The sequence below is a fragment of the Gossypium raimondii genome, chromosome 3 (genome assembly GCF_025698545.1).
Source record: "Gossypium raimondii isolate GPD5lz chromosome 3, ASM2569854v1, whole genome shotgun sequence".
In the NCBI taxonomy this organism is placed as follows: Eukaryota; Viridiplantae; Streptophyta; class Magnoliopsida; order Malvales; family Malvaceae; genus Gossypium; species Gossypium raimondii.
The window spans coordinates 10,797,921-10,809,096 of record NC_068567.1 but is presented as its reverse complement, the minus strand read 5'-3'; the positions used below and the strand labels follow the sequence as shown (position 1 = coordinate 10,809,096).

The window sequence follows — 11,176 nt, the reverse complement described above, 5'->3', positions numbered from 1 at the left end:
AATTAAAATATGCTAGCCTTTCATTAAATATATTAATTGTTTTTTATTTTTTAAAATAATAATTTAATTTATGTTTTATACACATTTTTTAAGTTTTGTTTGAACATCGTGGGTGTACCGTAAATTTAATTTAATTAATATATTTTCCGGAGTTTGATAAACTAGACCGAATTTCAGACAAATAAAGTTTTGATTATTTGAACACGACGGATTCGAACCGACCCATGACTGTGTGTATGTAATGCCAATAACCCTAAACAAACATGTCCGTACTGTGACACTTAGAAAGTATGCAAATCTCCAAACCTGAAATAGAATGTTTGAAACTGTTAGTTTTCCTCTCTTGGCTCTTGTCTTTAAACCTCATTTTGTGCTCCATTCCTCACCATTTTACAACCAAAAAACACCAAAGCAAAGAAGTAGAAAGAGAGAAATCAAAGATGGGGAGAGGCAAGATTGAGATCAAGAGGATTGAGAACTCAAGTAACAGGCAGGTCACTTACTCAAAGAGAAGGAATGGAATCATGAAGAAAGCTAAAGAGATTACTGTTCTTTGTGATGCTAAAGTTTCTCTTATCATCTTTGCTAGTTCTGGGAAGATGCATGAATATTGCAGCCCTTCTACTAAGTACGAAACCTTGTTACTTTCTTTTTTTTGTTTTGTTTTTTCAACTTTTTTTCATGGGGATTTTCTTTTGATTTCCTTTGAGGGTGAAAATAATAAAAAAAAGTTCATCTTTTTGGTGGTGAAGGTTGATTGATATTTTGGACCAATATCAGAAAACTTCTGGGAAAAAGTTATGGGATGCTAAACATGAGGTAGGTTTTTTATTCTTTTATTTTCCCTTTCACTTTTTGATATTTTCTTGCAAGTACAAGGAAAATGACCTTTTTTGGGGTAAAAATATAGCAAAACAAACATGAACTATGAAATCTTTGAATAGATCTACAAATGGGATGTTATTAGTTCATCATGTTTGTTGAAAAAGAAAACTAGAAGTTCAAAACTATCTAAATTCTAAAATCTGGTATGTAACATCGTCTATGAACAGATCTGGTAAAAATGATGTTATTCTCCACCTTCCTTTTCCTTGCAAAAATTGAAGATCTATATATATATGGGAGTCAGTTTTGAAAGTATATATATATATAAAACAATTAAATGTATTTTTTTCCCTGAACAGAAATCCAGTAAGATCTACCTAGTTCACAATGGTAGCTTTAGGGTTTCCTGGTCAAAAGCATAACTTTAACCAGCATGCCAATACGTACGCTCATAGTTCATTTATACAATATACATATTGCTGTAGTTTTCTTGTGAAAGATAAACTAACAGTTTCTTTCTTTTCTTTTGTCATAAACAAAAAAACTCACTGCAGAATCTCAGCAATGAAATAGATAGAATCAAGAAAGAGAATGATAGCATGCAGATTGAGCTCAGGTATAAGTATATAAAAACCTTAAACACAGTTATGACATGTAAAAATCGTATCAACATAATAAGAATACATGAATTGCTTTTAACTATGTATATTTGTCCTGCCCTTAAATTAGGCATTTGAAAGGGGAGGATATCACATCTTTGCCTTACAAGGAGCTGATGGCTTTAGAGGATGCCCTCGAGAATGGCCTTACCTGTGTCCGTGCCAAGCAGGCCAGTATATATACGCACACCCATACAAATACATACTTACACAAACACACACACACACACACACACACACACACATATAGTTAAAGCTTCTTATGAATCTGATGATTTTGGTTCCTGTTGTTATTTCTTTGTGTGCAGATGGATGTTCTTGATATGGCAAAGAAAAATGTATGCATATTTGTGACTATAATTGGGTTTAAATTGAAGATAGAATTCCCACTTCTTCAATTGGCTAACATTTGTTAATTGAACTTTATTTGCTAATGATTTGCCTAAACTGTGTACACTTTTGGGTGTTCTTTTCAGACGAAATTCTTGGAGGAGGACAATAAGCAACTCAATTTCATTGTGGTATTGTTTTTTTTCCCATCATATTTTCTTTTCTTACCAAGTTTCAGAAACACAGTTTAATCTCTCCTTGTTGACCAATGTATGAGTAGATATGTATATATCTGAATGGACGAGGGAAGAATATTAATCTCATATATGATATATGTGTCGTTACGAAACTAATACTATACATAAAGAACGTCCTTGTGGAATATATATATGCATGTATCATATATGAAAATAATAATAAAAGTATCATGGAGTCTCTTGTACTTAGATTGCAATTTTGTACCTTTTATTAAGAATGAGCAAATTAGTCCTTGTATGTTAGATCAAAGGGTAAATTAGTCTTTTTGTTAAAAATTTCATCCACTTTTATTATTTAAAGTTGGTCCATGTACATGGAAATGAGGCACATGTGGCACACCAAGTATAATTGTTTGGTTATTTCGTCAGCTACACCAGCTTTTAACAATAGAAATGGATGAAAATTTAAACAAAAAAGATTGATTTGCTCTTTGATTTAATGTATAAGGACCAATTTGCTCATTTTTTTAGTACATGGGTTTACATGATACTTTTACGAAAATTTATCTAAGGTAGCCTTTGGGAACTGGAATTTGAATTTCAAACTTTTAGCTTTAAAGTTTATGATTTATGAGTTCATTATTTTCACTCACATATATTCCACTCACATAAATATAAGATTTGGATATTATCCTACTAAATTCGTGAGTGGAATATATGGCCTGTTTCGAAACTATGATTTTGGATGAAAAATTTTGAATTTGGATTTGAAAATCTAAATTATTTGTTTGGATAGCAAATAAAAAGTTGGATTTAGATTTGACAAATTCAAATTCAATTTCATAAGAGTTAAATTTAGATTTCAAAATCTATTTTAAAATTTGGAATTTTCAAAATACAAAATTTATTAAAACGCTAAAACTTTAGCCAAAATCATAGTTTCGAAACAGGCCATAAATTAATATCTTACTAGATGATTAGTAAAGGGCTAATGCCATCCAATTCTTCATCCTTTCCATTTAGACATTCCTAGTCTCATCTTGCCAACGCGATACATACGTAATGACGCTATTCTCGTTGTTGTTTGATGTTCATGAATGGTTTATACATTTTATTTTTGGTACATTACAAATTTGGATAGATTTCATTTTCGGGGTTGAATCTTAGACCTTAAGCTGCTAACATCTAGCTTCAATCATTAGAATGGTTTATACGTATATGAATAATTGGATATTTTCCCTATAATTAACATGCATGCTAAGAAATTTTGCAGAATCAACAGCAACTGACTTATGAAAATGTGAGAGAGCATATGGATCACCACGGATACCACCGAGCTGCTCGTGCCGACTTCAACTCGCAGATGCCTTTCGCATTCCGAGTGCAACCGATGCAACCAAACTTACAAGAGAGGATGTGATGAACATTGTGAGGGAGTTAAGGGCTGCAGTTATCCAATAGCTAAAGCTGCCTATATGAGCTATAAGCTCAAAAATGGAGGGGGTGCTTAGTTTCTGAATGATAATAACTTTTAAGTTCTACGAGTATTCCAGTGTTTGACAATCTTAGTAATATAGATATCAACTATGAATTTGATATTATGAACAATTATTGTGTCTACTTTGAGCAACTTATATGTCTCTATGACTTTTACCATATTTGTGTGTTATTCATATTGGTATTGCTTATTGAGTTTTAAAAGATAATAATTTGATACATTAGCGGTGAAGTTGTTTTAACTTGAGCGGGTTAAAAAGTCATAACATATCCTTAATTGATAATTAAATAATAATAAAAATATTGTGTACAAGACGGGTTTTAACTTTGCTTGTAGAGTTAAAAAATTCCACCACTAATGTATCATATAATAAACTTATTTTTAATTTATCTATATTTGATTTATATACATTTATTTATAAATTTTCGTTTGATACATGGACGGTGTTTAATTTTTATATAGTCAATAAATCAAATGATGACATATCATAACAAAATATTTAATTGAAAGTATCGCAACCAATATATCAAATATTAACATTTTATGTATATTATCGTGAATTCATCATATTATATTTGTTAACATTAGTTAAAGCGTTGAAGTTATTATTAGCACATTCTTAAGGATTTTTAGTAGTACTCATTGAAGACAAATTTTGGACAATCAAGTCAAACAAGGACATTATAAATATTTCAATGTGATTGAAGTTTTCATATTTGAAGAGATTTGATCTACAAGGAACCTCATATCGTGAAAATCTTTACCACTTTATTCAATATTGAAGACTTAATTAAAGGCTATTTTTGAGAAACTAGAAACTTGTATTAATTGTATTTGTGCAAGCCATACATGACTATTTAACAAAAGACTTATTTTAGTTTTATGTATGAGATTAAGAGAGAATTTATCTTATTCATGTGCGAAATCTATGCTAGTGCAAAACTATTGCAAGTAAATTGTTCTTGTTGTTCAGTTTACAACTAAGCTTTCAAGGGAAAAAATCTTAGTGGAAAGAGTAATCTAGATTGAGTATAAGAGAAAGGTTACAACTAGCTAGGTGAGCGAGTTGGACTTGAATTACGTTTTGTACTTATTGATTTATAATGGATTAGTCTCTAGACAAAGGCCCACAAACATAGGAAGTTTATGACTTGCGTAACCAAACTTTAGTGTTCATCTCTTATTTTATAATTATTTATAAGTTAGTTTAGTTGCAATTGAATGAACATTTGAATGGCAAAATCAATGAATTCTCAATTAGTATCAAAGCAGAGCACTTGACATGCTGAGTGGAGATCCTATTGTTGATTTGCTATTGAGATGGAGTGAACATCAATATCAAGACCCTCTTATGTTAGATGACATGAATTGAGTTTACTGAAAGACAAGAATGAGGGCTTTTATCAACTCCATATGGAAAAGCTTAGTACTCAACTTTATTTTTTTACTCAGTCAAAAACCATTTTATTAACCCTAAAAGGAATCTTGACCAAAAGGTCAATCATACAAAAACGACAATAAAAGAAGCACCCATAGAACACTATCGAACATGGGCATAGGCATACAAAACACAACACCTAATAACATAACCCACACAAAGAAAATAACACACAAAACTCCCATATCAACATACAAGAAAATCCAGTCAAAGCCTAACAAATAAGAGACAACAACTCCTATTGACACCACTCAACTAACACACCAACAAAAGAAGATCTTATCCAAACACCAACCAAAAACCAATAATGAAATAACTACATTTTAAACCATAGGACCATTAAAGAAATGTTGAAGCTCAATCGAACCTACATTAAAGCATCCACTCAAACGTCCAAATTAAATATATTTTCTTCAATCTACACCAGTTATTTTATCACCTCTTCTTCATACCTATAACACGTAAACCTAACTTCTTTCCAAGTTCCAATCCTTTCTTTACCTCCTCTCATAATTTCTTCTTGTGGTTCAAAAATTTGGAGTCAGATAGTGATTCATTGGATCATTGTAAACTTTTGAGATGAACCTTGATAAGACACAAAAGAACAAAGGCAATGCTAAGAAGAGTATTACATTGCAAGTTGCAGCTTTAGTTGCAAGAAGGTGAAATTACCATGGAAGAATGTTGGAAAAAATTCTATTCAAAAATGGTTTTCTCTGTAACACCCCTAACTCGTATCCATCACCAGATTAGGGTTATAGAGTGTTACCGATCAACCAGAAATCATACATCATCATAACATTAAATATCTTAAACATATCATAAGTCATTCATTCACATGCATTTTGTCCTTAAAACGAGACTTCGGGGCCCTAAAAATAAATTAGAAACAATTCGAGACTAATTTGGAACAAAACGAAAAGTTTAAGAAAAAGTTACAAAAATTGGAAAATAAGGGTCACACAGCCGTGTGACATCACCCTAGGTCGTGTAACATTCGAACAAGGGACACTCGGCCATGTCCCAGCCTGTGTCCTCACCCGTGTAAGTCACTGAAATAGGGTCACACGCCTGTGTGCTAGACCGTGTAACTCTCTGAGTTACCACACACACTTGAGTGCCAAGCTATAACTCGCTGACTTGAAACATCAAGAAACTCATAAATGACACACGGTCGTGTCGTCAGGCCATGTGTGTCACACAGTCGTGTGATAGCCCCTGTCCCAGGCCGTGTGAACCCAAAAATGTACCTAAAATCAAGCCATTTCACAACCAATTCATTTGTGCACACTTTCAAGGGACCTAAGCATCATTCGAATACACAATTATGCCATTTCAAACAACCTAATTCCCTAACCAATATGCTAGTCAAAGGTACCATAATAGCATTAAAACATCATTTACCTAAACATGTTAACATTTCCTCAATTCATGCATAAAGACCTAGTTCAAATATGTGCCATAACATGTCACAAATTGACCATTTGTAAGCCATCATCAACTTACCAAAAGAACCTTGTTCACAAGCACTTTAAAGTACCAAAATGACATAGCTTAACAAGCATTACAAGTCCATCAACCAAACATAATCTTCAAAGCATAACATAATCACCATTACATAAAATCCTTTACATGTCATTATTAACCTCAGCCAAAATACTCAAAAACTATCGAATTGACTGATGGAAAGTGTGATAGGTCTCCGATGAGCTTCCAACTAATCAAGCTTCCGATAATCTAAAAAAAAGGAAAGAAACTACGTAAGCAACGTGTGCTTAGTAAGCTCGTATAAACTTAAACTAAACTTACATGTCATTTTAACAATTCAAAGGTTAAACATAAATCATCACCAATGCAATAAGCTTAGTAAAAGCCTATACAACATCACCAACTCACTAGTTAGTAAACTTGTCCATGATAAAAATGAAATAAACCATAAGATATGTAAATTCCATAAGTAGATGCATCATTTAGCTCATAAGTCATTTTCATAAGTCATGATTCAATCCATTTGCATATTTACTATTTCATTTCCTTTTCTTACCCGTTGAATCATCTAAAATTACATCAGATACTCAGGAAAGCTCACACATAGGGTGCCTTTACATCTGTAATAGCCTGGTTTAGACCCTAGTCAGACAGTGGTTTCGGGACCACAAATCCAAGTCAAAAAAATATTTTAATATTATTTTTTGTGTCTACAGCATGTTAATTTATATGTGTGAAAATTTCCTGTGAAAATTTTATCGTCTGTGTGCTCGATTTTATAAAAGGACTTAATAGCGTAAAATGAAAAAGTAGTATACTTTTTGTTAAAGTGCTATATTGTTATGGCTTTTATAATGTGGGGTCCTTATGTTGAAATTTGACCATTTAATAATAGCATAGACGGTATTGGGCTTATAATTGATGATTTTATAATGTTTAATTAATGGACAAAATGGTAAATAATATATTATTATGAATTAAATAAACAAAACATAAAATAGCCATGCATTCTCATCTTTTTTGGCCGAAAGTTGAAAGAAAAAGAAACCATGGTTGCTTAAATAGTTCGTTACACTTGCAAGCTTAAATTCGGTATGTAATTTGTTCGGTTTTTTGATAATTTTTACGTTTTCGAGATCGTTGCTTTGTGTTTTATCAAGCCCATGCTTAAATTTTAGAATTTAATGATGAATTTGAGTTATGCCATTGTTTATTTTGTAAGCTTTGTGATGTTAAATGGTGAAATATGAAAGCTTAATGATAGATAAATATATTTTGTATTGTGATTTTTGATGAATTTGCTTAGTATGGACTAATTTGTGAAAATGAGAAATTGAAGGGTTACAATGTGAAATAAATGAAAGATATGAGCTTATATGAACTATATGGATATTCAGCCAAGCATGGCAAATATGAAATTTTGTGTATTTTGTGATTTTATGAAATAGGGACTAAAATGTTAATAATATGAATTTTAAGGGTTAAAGTGCAAAATGCCCTAATTATATGTTTGTGGTTTGAATTGAATGAAATGTGTTATTAAACAGCCAAATTTGAATTTATGTAGATCAAGAACAAAAGAAAATAGAATTAGATCGAGGGAAATCAAAAGTGGTCGAATAGCCGTTCTGGTCCGTTCGTCTTCGTCTGAGTTAAGTTCGTAAGTAAATAAATGTCGTTAAATTTGAATGTATATGTATTATAAATGTCAAATTGAATTTTAACAAATATATGTGTAAATGCCGAATTGTTTTTAAGTATGGGAAATTGTTTACGAGCTTAATTCGATTGAATTACGACATCTGAAAGCTCGTACGAACCATAGGATTCCGTTATGTGATATCGTGTAAGACCTGTCTAGGACATTGGCATTGATTTGCGATTTACGTGTAAGACCATGTCTGGGACATTGGCATCGTATATGATTACGTGTAAGACTCGGTCTGGGACAGTGGCATCGTTATTTGATTACATGTAAGACCACGTCTGGGACGTTGGCATTGTATGATATTTTTGAGTTATCTGAGTATCCTTATTGATTCCAAATGGTTCAACGGGCAGTGTTAAGTTAAGATCGAGTGTGAAATCGAGTTAAATGGCTCAGGTACGTGCGAAATTAAATGTTCATGAAAATAGGTAACTATAATACTTAAGATGATGATATGAATTATACATGTTAAAGGTGTGACTAATATCTGCATGAGTTTGTTCATGTTCGGCCATATTGATATAACCATGGTAATGTTCATTTGATAATTTATTTTCTTTTAACTTACTAGGCAATATAAGCTTACTGTGTGTGTGTGTGTTTGTTCGTTATTTTTTTAGATTTTTGGAAAGCTAGTTACGAGCTCGAGGATCGTCAAGGAACTCTGTCACACTATCGATCTCTATTTTGGTATTTTGAAAGCTTGAAACTTTGAACATATGGCATGTATAGGCTAGCATTTGTTTTGGTTGGTCTCGAAATTTGTATATATTTAGCCTGCGAAGATGGCTCAATCTTCATGTTAATGTTCTAATGTTTAAGTAATTTTGGTCATGATATATGCGTGTAGTAATCTTGATATATAAATGTGTTTTGATTGTTAATGAAGTTCATGTTAATGCATTTTCAATCATGGTATAGATTATGTGGTGTGTTTAGAATTTCATTGCAGTATGAAGCAATGATATACATATATGTGGCTTATGATTAGTTCACTTTGGTATTTGCTTATTACTTGAGCATATTATGGAGAAATGTCCCATTATATATATGTTTGTGACGTTTTGAAATATAATTTGGTATTGGACAATGAAAAGCTTGGTCTATAATCGGCTATGAAAGTAGCTCACTTTAAAAGTGTGTTTATGGTATATGAAACATAGGTTAAATAATGGTTATGTCATTATTTTTGTTGATTATTTATATGTGAATGGAGATAGTAAATTATGGTTATGTTTTATGGTAGTTTGGTTTGGTCATATGAGTTTGAATTTAGGAACCTGAATATATAAATAATGATTCGGTTGAACATAAGTTATTTGGTTGGTTTTAATTCATGTGAATTTGAGATACTATTGATATGATCATTTGTGGCTTAGTTAATTTGATTCGGTTTGTGGTGTCAAATATATATACATATATTATGTTTGAATGTTTAGTCATGTAAGTTCGGTTGTTAAATAATAAGTATTAAATATGTTTCATGATTGTTTTGGTACTTTTTTGGTACAGATCTAAATGGTAAATGATGATTATGATTTAAATATGTTTTGGGTAGCTTAAATGGATAGTTTAAAAGTATCAAGATAATGTTAAATTTTAAAATAGGTATGTGCATTATACATATATATACATCAATAATATGTTCGACCAAGTTACATTATTACTAAAGTTTCATATGTGATTGCATAATAAGTATAGTTATTTAGTTCGAATGACTTTATTGTATGATTGTATGAAGTTACTAAATGTTATGTTTGATTTATCTAATGAATTATATGAATGCCATTAATATTAAAGTTATGTGGTTCGGACATCAAATTATATTTAATTAACATGATTTGGTAGATGATTGATATTGGATTTAGAAGTTATATGGTATAGAAGTTTATATAACCATGAGTATAAAAATGACAAATGACTATGCTGATCTGTGTTTTGTCCGGTAATACCTCGTAACCCTAATTCAGTGACGGATACGGGTTAGGGGTGTTACAACATCATTGCTCACACTAGCTGTGAAATAGGCTTGCTCACATGAGCTGTGGGTCAGAATGTAAGCTACACGATGCTGCTCACACGAGCTGTGGAGAATCCGTAACAAATGCAGGACCTCAGCCATCGGTAGGACATTCAAGACTAGCACCTGAAACATGAAATCCCTAATGACATATCATTTGTATCCTAAGAATTCTTAAGGTTCAACCGGGACTAGATATCCGTCAATTCAACATAGGATGAATACATTCATATATTGTTGAATTTGCATTAAAGTAACATAGTAAACATTTAATTTAGACAACATTAAAATGAATATTGTTCACACGAACTTACCTCGATAGTTAGGGCGTAGTGATATAGTCGAACGAGTCTGACGCTTTAGCTTTTCCTCGAACTAAGTCCGAACGTGGTTTATCTTGATCTAAAGAGATAATTTCAATCAATCAAGTACTTCTAGTATTTAATTTAATCCATAGTTCATACTTATGTAAAATTACCAATTTGCCCTTAATATTTTAACTTTTTACAATTTAGTCTCTAAGCTTCTAACTTAGAATCTAACCATTTTAACCTAAATTTAACTTGACCCATGATGCAAGGGACCTTGAAACAACCCATATTTACCAACATTTCACGATAAAACCTATAGATTTGCACCTTTAACAATTTAATCCCTAATTTCAAATTTCATCAAAAATCATTTAACAAGATATGTTTGTTTTACAAAAAAGTATAATAATCTATCATTTAACATCAAAACACATTCAAGAAAATCCATGGCAAGTCCCTCAATCTTTAACAATTTTGTAAATTAACCCTCGGGGCTAGCTAGATTAAGCTAAGACAATCACAAAAATATAAAAATCATCAAAAACGGGACAATTATACATACCATGCACAAGAACAAGGCTAGTCGAATGCTCCAAGCTCCTTTAATGGTGTTTTAGGTTTTTAGAATGAAAGAATGAGAAACATGATACTTGTTTCATCTTTTCTTTATTTAATTTTTCTTTTAATTAATCAATTACGATT

The 11,176-nt window shown here is 31.5% G+C and overlaps 1 protein-coding gene across 1 annotated transcript; it reads left to right on the top strand.

The window, feature by feature from the left end:
• Positions 1–364: 364 nt before the first annotated feature.
• LOC105797146 (agamous-like MADS-box protein MADS9) lies at positions 365–3,667 on the top strand. The gene is made up of 7 exons (XM_012627079.2): positions 365–628; positions 753–819; positions 1,380–1,441; positions 1,555–1,654; positions 1,793–1,822; positions 1,961–2,005; positions 3,285–3,667. Exons 1-7 carry the CDS (start codon positions 441–443, stop codon positions 3,429–3,431), a joined length of 639 nt encoding a protein of 212 aa, XP_012482533.1. The 5' UTR covers positions 365–440; the 3' UTR covers positions 3,432–3,667.
• The last annotated feature ends 7,509 nt before the right edge of the window (positions 3,668–11,176 follow it).

Coding starts and splice junctions, on each gene's coding strand:
- LOC105797146 (XM_012627079.2), top strand. CDS start 441: ATGGGGAGAGGCAAGATTGAGATCAAGAGGATTGAGAACTCAAGTAAC. Junction 1,655..1,792: donor CCTGTGTCCGTGCCAAGCAG/GCCAGTATATAT, acceptor CTTTGTGTGCAG/ATGGATGTTCTTGATATGGC. Junction 2,006..3,284: donor AGCAACTCAATTTCATTGTG/GTATTGTTTTTT, acceptor GAAATTTTGCAG/AATCAACAGCAACTGACTTA.